Source organism: Manacus candei, unplaced genomic scaffold (assembly GCF_025592945.1).
Source record: "Manacus candei isolate 608988 ecotype Guabito, Panama unplaced genomic scaffold, ASM2559294v1 h1tg000082l, whole genome shotgun sequence".
In the NCBI taxonomy this organism is placed as follows: Eukaryota; Metazoa; Chordata; class Aves; order Passeriformes; family Pipridae; genus Manacus; species Manacus candei.
In genome coordinates, this window is record NW_026138130.1 from 4,252,894 (window position 1) to 4,264,980 (window position 12,087).

General features: G+C 64.1%; 3 protein-coding genes across 5 annotated transcripts in view; 1 reads left to right on the forward strand and 2 right to left on the reverse strand.

Moving 5' to 3' along the window:
- The first annotated feature begins 2 nt into the window (after nt 1–2).
- Nucleotides 3–1,966, forward strand: LOC127481792 (transmembrane reductase CYB561D2). Its single transcript, XM_051811481.1, has 3 exons — nt 3–265; nt 353–390; nt 568–1,966. Exons 1-3 carry the CDS (start codon nt 139–141, stop codon nt 1,069–1,071), a joined length of 669 nt encoding a protein of 222 aa, XP_051667441.1. The 5' UTR covers nt 3–138; the 3' UTR covers nt 1,072–1,966.
- Nucleotides 1,967–2,268: 302 nt separating this feature from the next.
- On the reverse strand, nt 2,269–5,226 carry TMEM115 (transmembrane protein 115). Its single transcript, XM_051811472.1, has 2 exons — nt 4,205–5,226; nt 2,269–3,468 (listed from the first exon to the last, which is right to left on the reverse strand). The coding sequence occupies exons 1-2, from the start codon at nt 5,056–5,058 to the stop codon at nt 3,267–3,269; spliced, it is 1,056 nt and encodes a 351-aa protein (XP_051667432.1). The 5' UTR covers nt 5,059–5,226; the 3' UTR covers nt 2,269–3,266.
- Nucleotides 5,227–6,483: 1,257 nt separating this feature from the next.
- CACNA2D2 (calcium voltage-gated channel auxiliary subunit alpha2delta 2) overlaps nt 6,484–12,087 on the reverse strand; it is a 238,878-nt gene continuing 233,274 nt past the window's right edge. For all 3 annotated transcript variants that reach the window (XM_051811399.1, XM_051811400.1, XM_051811398.1), the window contains 11 exons: nt 11,984–12,082; nt 11,794–11,888; nt 11,483–11,530; nt 11,013–11,084; nt 10,698–10,850; nt 10,528–10,580; nt 10,366–10,421; nt 10,139–10,262; nt 9,534–9,643; nt 9,239–9,327; nt 6,484–8,571 (listed from right to left, as the gene is read on the reverse strand). In XM_051811399.1, the coding sequence (XP_051667359.1) occupies nt 8,443–8,571; nt 9,239–9,327; nt 9,534–9,643; nt 10,139–10,262; nt 10,366–10,421; nt 10,528–10,580; nt 10,698–10,850; nt 11,013–11,084; nt 11,483–11,530; nt 11,794–11,888; nt 11,984–12,082 (1,028 nt within the window). In that variant the 3' untranslated portion in view covers nt 6,484–8,442. The remainder of the gene's footprint in view (nt 8,572–9,238; nt 9,328–9,533; nt 9,644–10,138; nt 10,263–10,365; nt 10,422–10,527; nt 10,581–10,697; nt 10,851–11,012; nt 11,085–11,482; nt 11,531–11,793; nt 11,889–11,983; nt 12,083–12,087) is intronic.

Below are 12,087 nucleotides of genomic sequence, written 5' to 3' on the forward strand. Positions count from 1 at the left end.
AGCTCCTCCCGCCACTCAGCGGCGGCGCCGCGCGGGGGGGGCGGGCTCTAGCGCTGACGGACAGCCCGGCTTGGCCAATAGCGGCCCGCGCCGCGGCCCGGCAGTGTCGGCGGCGGCCGCTCCGCCCGCCCGGCCAACATGGCCCTGACGGCCGAGACCGAGTCCCGCCTGTACCGCTCGCTCCGCGTCGCCGCCGGCGCCGCCGCGCACCTCGTGGCGCTGGGCTTCCCCGCCGCCGTGGCCGTGCTGGCGCGGCCCGGATCCAGTGAGTGCCGCGGGGCCGGGACCGGGGCAGCGGGGGGGCGGCCGGGCCGGACCTCCCCGCTCATTTCACTCTGCCCTTCCCTTGCAGGTCTGTTCTCCTGGCACCCGCTGCTCATGGCGCTCTCGGTAAGTCCCGCCGCCCCGGGCACCGTGGCGGAGGCAGGGGCTGTGCCGGCGGAGCCCCCGGGCGGTGCGAGGCTGAGCCCCGGGAGCCCCCGGGAGCCGGGAAGCCGAGGCCCGGTTTCCTTGGGGGAGGGGTGGCTGATCGGCCGGTGCCAACCCTGCTGCCCTCTGCCTTCCCAGTTCTCGTTCCTGATGACAGAGGCGCTGCTGATCTTCTCCCCGGAGACCTCGCTGCTGCGCTCCTTCTCCCGCAAGGTGCGGGTGCGGGCACACTGGGTGCTGCAGCTGCTCGCCCTGCTCTGCGCGCTCCTGGGGCTGGGAATCATCACCTACAACAAGCACCTGAACGGCAAGGGCCACTTCGTCACCTGGCACGGGCTGACGGGGCTGGTGGCCGTGCTGTACGCAGGGGGGCAGTGCGCCGGGGGCGTGCTCCTGCTCTACCCTAAGCTGATGAAGAACTGGACGCTGGCCAAGCTCAAGCTGTACCACGCCACCTCCGGGCTGGTGGGCTACCTGCTGGGCTGTGCTAGCCTCATGCTGGGCATGTGCTCGCTCTGGTTCACCACGGCGGTGACCGGCGCCTCCTGGTACCTGGCCATGCTGTGCCCCCTCCTCACCAGCCTGGTGATCATGAACCAGGTGAGCAACGCGTACCTGTACCGCAAGCGGAGCCAGCACTGAGGGCCTGGCGCACAACTGAACCCCCTGAGCGAGCTGGTGAGGCCGGGGCTCCCCCTCACAGCCCCCCCTGCTTGCACAGGGTCTCCTTGGAACTTTGTTTCTACTTCCTTCTCTTGTTGGTCCTGGATTGTCCTTAGTGTCAGCTACAATGTGTGTGTGACACCCCCACCGGCCCCGATGGGGACATTTCCCTGCACAGGTGAAGCTGCTGGTCCCTGCAGCAGCTTGGTGCTCAGTGCTGGGAAATGGAGGGTTCGCTCAGGATTCCTGCTCCTTTCCCATTCCCACACAAGGACTGCTTTCGAGCAGGCAGGACAGGAGTCATCCTAGCGAGGAGGGCAGGGAAGTCCCCTCTCTCTCCTGGGAGGCCACAGCGGGCACCAGGCTGCCTCTCCTGCCACGGGGGCAGCTTGGCCAGGAAAGCACAGGGCACGGTTGTGGCTTTGGCCCTGGGAGGGCTGGGGCAGGGTGGTGGCACCCGAGGAAATGGTACAGGAGCATGTGTGTCCCCATGGCACGAGGGCTCCCCGGCACCAGAGCAGCCGGCCCTGCCCCGAGGCCACGGGTCTGGGCACTCGCTGCCACGCACAAACCCCTCTCCAGGCTGGGGCAGCACAGCCTCGGCTTGTTGAGGTGGGGTCAGTTTACAGAGCAAATGACTGAGCCAGGCTATGAACCTGCAGCCAGCAAAAGCATTTTGTCCTTTGGAGGGGCACAGGGAACAGTGTGAGCACGGGGGGAGGCACAGGCCTGGGGGATGAGCCCTTGGGAGCGCAGGAAGGGACCTCCTTGCTGGCATAACAGCCTTTCTCCCAGCCTGCCCACCCTCGGGGCTGCTGCGAGGCTCTGTCTGCAACTCCTCAGCACATATCCTGCTCCTGGCAGGGCTGGAGAGCTGGGAATGGCTCCCAGGCTGAAAAATTCCTCTGTATCCAGAGCTTTTATTCAATAAAAATTTCAGGCAGCTACAGTGCAACAAGCCCTCTTTACTGCTTGGGGGGGGGGGAACATGACTTTTTGGGGTGCTGGCACACATCCCCCCTGTAGATTTCCCACCTCCTCCTTTCAAAGGGTCTTTCCCAACCTGCTGGGAGCACCTGGGAAGAAACCCCCTGTCCAGGCTCCTGGCAAGAGCCTCGGGGGCTGCTCTGGGCCGGGCCCCCCGCCCTGCCCGTGCTCTGCTGCAGGAGCCAACTCTTTCAAAGAAATCTTTATTGATACCCAAATGTCCGTGTTCTTCCTGTTTGACAAAACCTTCTCGTGTGGTCCTTTAAAAAAATAATCACGACACTGCTGACCTGCATCCCGGGCTGGGAGTTGCCCGCTGGATCAGGAGCTGTGAGGAGGCTGTCGCAGGGAGCATCCTCTCCATTCAGGAAAAAAAAAAAGCCACCAACACAGAGGGAGGGAAAGAGAAGGGGGGACCCCATATTCTACCTGCAGGAAAGAAAACCTGCTGCTGGAGGAAGCAGCGAGAGCCCCGCCATAAAAATTTAATTCCAGCTTCTAGTGTAATCTGACAAACGGATTAGCCGGGGAGCAGCCAAGGGCACTGGCTCCTCGCAGGGGGAGGGGGGCAGGAGAGGGAGGAGCAGAGAATCCCCACTGCAGAAAGCCTGGAGCTGGCAGTGCTGGACCACTGCTGTGAGGGGCTAGGTGGCCCCTTCCTGACCAGTGGCCTGTCCTCCCTGCCCAGCTTCTCACTGGTCCCAGCAAACTCCTGCCGGGGTGGTGGGAGGCTCCCCATGGGAAAGACATCTGGAAAAGAAACCCACTAGCCTTCCCATTCCCTCAGTTCAGGACAAAACTACCTTCAGAAGGGAGGAAATAAGTGTTGAGTGCTCTGGCCAAGCCCTGGCACAGAAGAAAAGCTGACTTCTATCCCACAAGGGCGAGCGCAGCAGCATTGGGGTGGGGATCAGCCCCGTGTCCCTGTCCCGGGATAGCCCCCACTGACTGTGCTGACTCCACGGCCTGGCCCGCGCCGAGGGGAGCGGCTCCAGCAATCCCTGTCCTCGCGGTGGCGGCAGTGTCACCGTCCCAGGTGCCTGGTGCTGGCCACGAGCAGCAGCAAAGCGTTGCTGGAATGAGGTGTCCCCCTGCCTGTGCCACGGGAGGAGTCCCAGCTCCCAGCCGTGCGGGATACAAGGGGGATTAGCAGCTCTCCAAGGGAGACAGGGCGGGAAGGGGGCCGGTCACAGCTGGGCCGGGGCATCCTGGAAGCTGATGAGGTTGGACTCCTGGCCGGGGCTCTTGCCGGCCGCGCCGGGGTCGGGCAGCAGTGGAGTGTCAGCCTTGGCCGCCGCTGCCTCCTCCTCCTCATCCTCCATGCTGGGCCAGGCCGACTGGTCCTCCACGCGCTTCAGCCGCTCGTTCAGAGCCTTCAGGGCCAGCTGCCTGCGGGGCAAGGGTACACCTGGTTAACCCCGGGTCCAAGGGGCGGGGCAGGGCAGGGGCTGACGGCTCTGCCCCACGGGGCACTGTGCGAGCCTGGCCCTGGCTCCTTCCCAGCAGGAAAGGGTGGATTCAGCAGCACTGGGGACGACCCGGAGCACACAGGACTGCTCCACAGACACTCACACAGGCTCCCAGACTACACACACGAGTTTTTGCACCACGTGGTGTGCTCGGAGGCTGTCAGGGAGCACACGGGCTGCTCTGGGAATGGGGAAGAGGCATAAAACAGGGCAGGGAAAAAGGAATGCCAACGCCTTGTCCAAACCCTCATGCTAGGAGTCAGGAGGGCCAATGCCGGATGTGCAGGAGGGCTGGGGCGTGGGGCTGACTCACTGCCTTCCCCTGTGCCGGGGGATGCAAGACTGCCGTGAGCCGGGGCTGGCACCTCCCCACGTTGTCCCCCTTCCTTCTGCAGGGACCCCAAACCCTGTCTGCCCCAACCCTGTCTGCCCCTTCCCCAGCATCTCCCCATTGCTCCACATCTTGAAGAGCAGGATAACATCCCACCAGCCCCGGGAAATGCTCCTCACCACCTCCGTGGCAGGGCAGCCCCCATGCAGACGGTCCCTGCTTAGCAACCTGCACCTAAACCTACCCCCTCCTCCTTGCTCGGATTTTAACCCGACCCTCGCTGTCCCTGAACACACAATCCCAACGGCAGCAGGGCGGGCAGTACCTTCTCCTCTCAGCGTCCTGGGGGTCCGTGCCCGGCAGGCTGATGGTGATGGAGGACGGGGCGCCCACGTCGTATCGCTTGACGGTCTTGCGGCACACCCGCACCTTCACCAGGACGCCGTGCACCAGGTTGGCCACCAGACCCACCACGGGCTGCAGGATCTCGGGGAAGAAAGTGGCGAAGGCGAAGTGGTCAGACATGTCTCCGCGGCCCCTACTGTGCCGCTGGTAGAAGCGGAGATAGACCCAGCTGGAGAGGAGCCCGAAGCCGTACGAGGCCAGTACATTGCTCTCGACGAGGGCAGCGAGCCGCAGCAGAGCCAGGAGGAGGAGCAGGAGCATGGGGACAGCCTTCATCCTGACCTGAGGCACCTTCAGCACGGTGCTGTCCCCCATCGTCTGCTTGAGGGCCACGAGGACCCCGCCGAGGAAGCCCAGCCCGCCGTGGATGCGCACAGCGAACAGGTAGTCGAGATGGAAGGAGGCCACGTAGGTGAGGAAGTAGGCGAGGGCCGCCAGGAGCCCCACGGAGATGTTCACCACGGCGAAGAAGACGAGCAGCTCCAGGGCTCCCCAGAGGGGCTCCAGCAGCCGCCCCGCCGCCCCCAGCGTGGCCAGCGCTGCCGCCAGCCCCCAGGCGCGCTGCTCCACCAGCCCGTGCGTCAGCAGCGTCCACACCCAGAAGTTGGGGGGCAGCAGGTAGCCCGGCGTCACCGCCAGCCCGTAGGCCGTGTCCAGCCCGAAGGAGAGCAGGTACAGCAGCACTGCGGCCGCGCTCAGCGACTTCACCACCACGCTGGTGCCGGCCAGTGCCGCCAGAAAGTGCTGCCGGGCCACCGGCAGGTACCGCCGCATCTTCGGCCCCACGGGCGGGACGGGGCGGCCCCGCGGGGGCTGTCCGGCCCCCCCACCCCGCCCGCCTCCCCCCCGCGCCCTCCCGGTGCCGCTGCCGGTGCCGCCGCCGCTCCGCCCGGGCCGGGCCGCGCTCGGCCCCGCTGCTGGGACAGGCCGGGCGCGGACAAACAGCGCGGCTGCGCCTGCGCGGGGGCGCGCGCGACGGGGCGGGGCCGCGCCGCGGGGGCTGAGCCGGGGCGTCGCGGGGCACGTCGGGATTTGTAGTCCGGGAACGGGAGGGGACACGGAGATGGTGGGGGGACATGGACATGGTGGGGTGACACGGGGAACATGGACACGGGAGGAACATGGACACGGGTACGGGGGGGGACACGGACAGGAGGGGTGACGCAGACATCGGGGGGACACGAGATAAACGTCCGTGAAGACGCGTACCCGAGGGGGGGTCATGCACACAGAGGGACGTGGACAGGAGGGGCACGGGACAAACCGCCGGGAGAATACGGACACGGGGGGGACATGGGACAAACAGGTCGAGGGACATGGACACGGGACAGATGGCCGGGAGGATACAGACACGGGAGCGACATGGACACAGAAGGACAAGGGACCAACGGCTGGGAGGGACATGTATGCGGAGGGGACACGGACACGAGTGGACATGGACACGGGGACTGACAGGGACACTGGGGGCTGCAGGACAAACGGCCATGAAGACGTACGCATGGACACGTGGGTGACACGGAGACGGGGGACATGGGACAAACAGCTCAGGGGACACGGACATGAGGGGTGACACGGACATCAGGGGACACGGGACAAATGGCCCGGGGACATGTGGGACAAACAGGGAGGACATGGACACAGAGGGACATGGGAAAAATGGCCAGGGACACATGGACACGGGGGACATGGGGGTGGGTGTCTGTCTGGGTGGCAGAACATGGTTATGGGGCCGTGAGGGGGACGGTTGTGGGGAGGTGGACATGGGGGGCACAAACCATGGGAAGAAGGGACGTGGACACGGGAGGGCTGCGCACAGGGGGCACTTGGGGACACTGAACCCATGGCACAGGGCTGTGGGGACACAGACACAAGGGGACGTGGAGTGGGGAGAGTGGACATGGGGATTTGGGGAAGGGGCAACACAGTCCTGAGGGGACACAGGGAGATGGGGGAGCCTGGGGGGCTTTGGGAAGAGGCTGAGCCTCTGCTGCCCCCCAGGCCCTCCTGTGCAGCTCGTGGGGCTCTGCGAACCCACGGCTCTGCTGCGTCCCTGCCTGTGCCCAAATCCCTGCCCGTCAGCCTCACAGAGGTGCAGCACGTGTGAAGGCAGCAGCCCCCCAAATATCCTGTGCCAGCCCACATGCTGTGCCCCCCCCGGCCGCGCCCACCCCCCCCAGGCAATGATGCAGCCACCGCCTGTGAAGTGAAAATATGAACATTATTTAATAACTGAGTCTCTGTAATAAACCATTTGAAAATATTTTACAAGGAGTCACACGCACGATATCTTACAAATTGTCTTTTTGTTGGTTTTTTTTTTGTTCTTTTTTTTTTTTAAGTTTTCCAACTCTTCTGTACAAAAAAAAAAAAAAAATCGAAACCCAACGAAATAAAAATAAATTAAAGAAAATAAATTTAAAAACCCAACGCCTTTGAATGAGCAGAGAGAAGCTTTTGGGCAGGGACAGGGCAGGACGCAACCCCGGCAGGACGGGGGGGCCCGGGGCCACGCCGCCCCTTCGTCTCATTGGTTTTTAACTTAAAATAGACTATATATGTATATATTTATAGGTATGTATAGTGGTGGTTTTCTGGCAGAGCACCTAACTAGACTACAGAAGTACACACACTCCCGGTAACACAGAGCCATCTGTTCAAACACGGTTCCCAGAGACAGTAACCAAACACACACTGAAAAAGCTACAAGCAGAATGACCATTAATTAACCCCCAGCACTAATTAGCGCCTGGCACCCTCCCAAGCCCCCCCGGGGTGGCCGTGCCGAGGGGGCTCCCCTGGACCCGGTTGATGGGGTGGCTCTGAGCGGGGTGGCCCAGGGGGGTGAGGGTCCCCAGGGCTGCCTGCCCCGGCAGGGACCCCCAGCACTGCCGGGAGCAGTGGGGGGCACGGGTGATGGGTATGGCACCCCCTGCACTGCGCCATCCCGGGCTGTCACGGCCGGGCACCCTGTGCTGGACCCCCCAGCCCTGCGGCACCTCTTCTGGATGGGTTAGTGGGGTGCCAGAGCTGAGCAGCTACCTCGTCCCCTCCTTGGCACCCAGCATTTTGACTGGGGGGGACAAAACACCCCCACCTGCGCTCCCCGGTGCGAGCCCCAGACCCTCCCGCCCCCCCAGCACTGCGTGCCCCCCAGCCAGGGCCCCGCAGCACCCGGGGGCTGCTCCCCTCGCCATGGACGGTGACCCGAGGGACGGGCAGGGGGGCCTGGCACGTCCCCTCTGGGGATATGTGGCACCTCCCGCTCCACTTGGCACTAGGGACGTGCGGCATGTCCCGCTGCGGGGCATGTGGTGTGACCCACTCGAGAGCTCATCCCTGTCCCCCAGGGGAGCAGCACGTCCCTCTGGCAGGATGAGGGGGGCAGGGCAGGGCTGGGGGGTACAGGGCTGGGCGGGCAGGATTCACAGTGATCTGCAGAACGGAAAAGAAACAAAAAATATTTTCCCCCCTCCTTTTCACCCCGACATCTGTGCCCAAGAATAGCTGAGCCAAGTGCAGGGACCAGGGCTCCATTGTGCCACTGCCCCCTGGCCCTGCCCCTGCCTGCTCTCAGCCCCAGCCCGCAGGGATGCTGGAGCTGCCCCACACACCCGGGGGCCGGTACCGCTGGAACAAATACTACTGACCCGCACAGTCAAGTCAAGTCCTTTTTTCTTTTTTTTTTTTTTTCTTTTTTTCTCCTTTCACCCCCCACCCCCTTTTTTTTTTTTTCTTTCATACGTCCTCGTTGCTGACAATAAACCCCGCCTGTCTCCAGGTGAAAATGTTGGAAACTCGATGTAGAAAGATCTGCTTTAAAATCTTCAGGCTAAAAAAATAGGCGAGGTGGACTGGGGGGGGTCGCGGGCGGAGGGCTCCGACGCCACTTTTCCGAGTGCGAGCGGCCGGGAGGGCGCGACGCCGGGGCACCGTCCCGGTCCCCGCTCTGCCGGGGAGCCCCTGCCCGGTCCCCGCTCTGCCGGGGAGCCCCTGCCCGCACCCCGACTCTTCTTTGGCTGCGGCCGGTGTGGAGAGCGGGGCGGCATCGCGGGGATCCCCGAGGCAGCGGAGGGGACGTCGCTCCCGCCCCACCGGGCCAGGGAGGGGGATGGAGATGGAAGTTGAAAGAAAAGAGAGCTGGCGGGGGCGGCCAGGGGGCTAAAGGCAGGCGGCCGGAGGCAGCGGGTGCCGGCTGGTGCTGGAGTAGAGGAGCAGCAGCTGCAGGGAGAGCAGGACCCCCACGGAGGGGGCGAAGGAAGCCCCTCGGCCGCAGTCTGAGGTATCTTCCTGGGTGGGCAAAGAGAGAGCGGCCATGGGGCACCCCCAGCAGTGCCTCGGCTCCCACAGGGGCACCCACTGCCCTGGAAGGGGCACTCACCACCCCCCTGCAGCCTGGCTACACCTCCTGCTCTAGGGTCCCTATGGCATAGCCCCCTCCCCCCCAAACAACCGACCGTGCTGCTCTCCTTGGGACCCCCATGGCTCTGCTCTCCTCCCAGGAGGGCACTCCATGGCACTGCTCTCCTAAGGACCCTCCATAGCTCTGATCTCCCCACGGGGCACCCCAAGGCTCCTGACCCACCACCCTGGGTCCTCCCAGGGCTCCAAACCCCCATCAGGGGGGAGCCCCCACAGCGCTGCACCCCCAGCATCCCCACATGGCTCTGTTCCCCTCAGGGGGACAGTCCATGGCTCTGCTCCCCCACTGCGGGGACACTCACCCCTCCATCTCTCCCCAGGGGTGAACCCTGCTCTGCTCCCCTGCGGTCCCCTCATGGCTCCAGTCCCCTGCTCAAGGGAAACCCGCTGCCCAAACTTCCCCCATAGGAGCACCCCACAGCTTTGCTCCCTTGGGGACACCCCATGGTTATACCCCCCCACCCAGAGGGCACCCCCTGCTCCCATCTCTTCCCAGGGGACCCCCCAGCTCCGCTCCCCCCCACACTCCACGTACTGTTGCATTGTAGTCGAAGCAGATGTGGGGGCCTTTCCGGTAGCGGGGCCTGTCCACCAGCTCACACTGATTGGGGTCCCTCGGGGGGGCTTTGCAGGTCAAGGAAACCACCAGGGACACAGCAGCGAGGGCTTATGGGGCACCCTGCGGCCACCTCCAGCCTCTCTGGTCACAGGTCACCTCCCTCCACCTCCACCAAATCCCACAGCTCCCTGCCCCCTGCCTGCCCTGTGGACCACACGTGTCCTCCGATCCCTCTGCCACACCCCAGTGGGATGCAGCCTCCAAAGGATACCTCTTACCTCTGCCTGCATCAGCTTGACAGACTCACACTGGCTGCAGAGGGGCTTGTCAGCCACCACAAAGAGCAGGTTGGTGTTAGCCAGTCTCTGTGCATGGAAAAGCCTGGGGGTGCGATGGCAGTGGGGACCCCTGTTACCCTGTGCCCTGATCTCTCCCAGTCCCCAGTGCCAGCCCTGCCAGCACATGGCTCTGGGGAGGCTAAGCCAGCCACAGTTTCACTCCTGTCCTCATCCTCTTCCCCATCCCTGTTCCTAACCTCATCTCTGTCCCCTACCTCATCCCCATCCCTGTCCTCAACCTCATTCCTGTCCCCATTCCCATCTCCACATCCTTCCCCATCCCCATGTTATGGGGCTGCCCAGGGACTCTGATGGGCTTTCAGGGCCCATGTCCATGTGGAGGAGCCCTGGGGACATCAGCACCTCCAGCCCATGGGGACACTACTGCTGCTCTCTGTCCCCCCATCCAGGTACCACAGTCCCCTCAACTGCTGCATGGCATCTCCTATGGCCCCCATGCGGGCAGGGGTCCCGGCAAGGCAGGCTGGGGGATGTCCCCAGCCCTGACCAGGGGGTGGGACCACGGGGACAGACCCACCTGGAGCAGTTGCCGCAGTCGATGATGGCGTTGTAGGTGGCGTTGACGGTGCTGAAGTAGTACTGCGTCTGCTTCATGATGCAGCTCGTCTCCCTGGCCTCCATGCCGTCCCCTGCCACCTCCTCTGTGCCAGCACAGTGCCATGGGACAGGGGCCACCAACCCCCCACCACGCACCCCTGTCACGGCCCCTGCCCACCCCCAGCCCAGGTCTCCCTGGGGACTCACCCGTCTGGAACCAGCTGCTGTAGGTGAGGCTGTACAGGAACTGCTGGAAGAGGGACCTGGGGAAGGAAAGCATGGCCACATCAGCTGTCCCAACCCCAAGGACACCCCTGTGTCACTCCCCAATGGAAATGGCCCCTGGAGAGGGGACATGGCAGGACTCACCAGGCTGCAGCCGAAGTCCACCAGGCGAGGCTCAGGAGATCAGCCACGGTGGGCTGTGGGCAAAGAAGAGGGCAATCGCCAGCAGGTCCCCGTGCAGGGCACTGGGGACACATTCATGGGCCCCCCAGATCACAGACCACCTGGAAGCCACCAGCCCTGTGAGTGCTCACCACGAAGACACCGCGGGGTGCAGCGCCTGTGTTGCTTGGGGCCTCCGGGGCACAGACGGACTGGAAGTCATAGGACTCCTTACGGGTGTAGAAGGAGTTGTTGTAGAGGGCAGACATCAGGTTGGCATCCACTTCGCTGAAGAACTTGCCCACCTGGGATGGGGACACTGAGTCTGCATCCAAACACCATGTCGACGTGGGACTCCCCTGGTGGGGACTTGAGTGGGGCTGTGTCATGCCATCTCTGGCACGAGCTCAGAGGTCTCAGCTCCCCACTGGCATCCCATGCTCAGGAGAGCTGCAGGCACCGCTCACCTGGTACCAGTGGTCCTCCTGGTTGGAGAGCACCAGGAAGCCCCCATCGTCGATGAGGACACAGATGAGGTCCTGGGGAAGGAGGGCAGTGTCATCCACCCCAGTCATGCCCAGGGCAAGGCAGGACAGGCAGGGTGGGGGGCAATGGGCTGTCAGGCAGGGGGCTCAGCACAGTGTCCCCAAGCCTGGGGGCTGCTCAGAAGCATCTCGGTGCCAGAAGCATCTGTGCTGGGTGCAGGGAGCAGGAGACACCACCACCCTGGGGGGTTTCACAGCCCTCTCAGGGGGGTCCACAGTTCACAGGGCAAGCCCTGGGGCTTCATCGCTGAAAGGTGGGTCAGGGGCTGGCTGAGCTCCAGGAGCAACAGGGGACAGGGTGGGTGCCCAGGCAGGGTGAGCAGGGGACAGGGAGCCCTCCCAGTCACCCTCTACTCCCCCACCAGCTGCCCCCACCCCTGCCCACCACCCACCTTGTTGTTGGCCTCACAGTCCATCTCACAGCTGGTCGAGGGGTCGCACTGTCAACCGAAACCAGGGCAGAGGGACAGGTTAGCAGGATGGTCATCACCCTAGAGCTGTCCTCCTGCCAGAAGGGGACACACGGGGTGGTGTCCCCAGGGGCTGGGGACAGGTGCCCCGAGCAGGGTGACGGGCAGGGCTGTGCAGGAGGAACACACCCGGTGCAACCACAGGCACCATGTCCCAGCAGTGCTCACCAACAAGCAGAGCTCCCCCCGTCCCCCCATCCCCATTCCCGTGCTGTCCCAGCCCCAGGACATACTCGGCGGGTGCCCAGCTGGTCACGGTCCGTCCGGTTGCTCGCCAGCACTTTGAACTTCTCAGCCCAGGCCTCCAGGTCCAGCTTCACCCCCACCACTGGGGCAGTGGGGAGACAGGGTGAGCCCTGGTGCTGGAGGGGCTACGAGGACCCCCCCCCAGCCTGATGTCAGGGCACTCAGCCCCCTGCCTACCTGCTGGCTTCAGAGTCTTGCCCTCGATGCTGAGCTCCACGGCGGTGCTCACCAGGATCCCAATGGTGTTGTTCTCCAGGTCGAGCCCTCGGTAGCCGGCTGTG

Coding starts and splice junctions, on each gene's coding strand:
- LOC127481792 (XM_051811481.1), top strand. CDS start 139: ATGGCCCTGACGGCCGAGACCGAGTCCCGCCTGTACCGCTCGCTCCGC. Junction 266..352: donor GCTGGCGCGGCCCGGATCCA/GTGAGTGCCGCG, acceptor CTTCCCTTGCAG/GTCTGTTCTCCTGGCACCCG. Junction 391..567: donor CGCTGCTCATGGCGCTCTCG/GTAAGTCCCGCC, acceptor CTGCCTTCCCAG/TTCTCGTTCCTGATGACAGA.
- TMEM115 (XM_051811472.1), bottom strand. CDS start 5,058: ATGCGGCGGTACCTGCCGGTGGCCCGGCAGCACTTTCTGGCGGCACTG. Junction 3,469..4,204: donor CAGGACGCTGAGAGGAGAAG/GTACTGCCCGCC, acceptor CTTGCCCCGCAG/GCAGCTGGCCCTGAAGGCTC.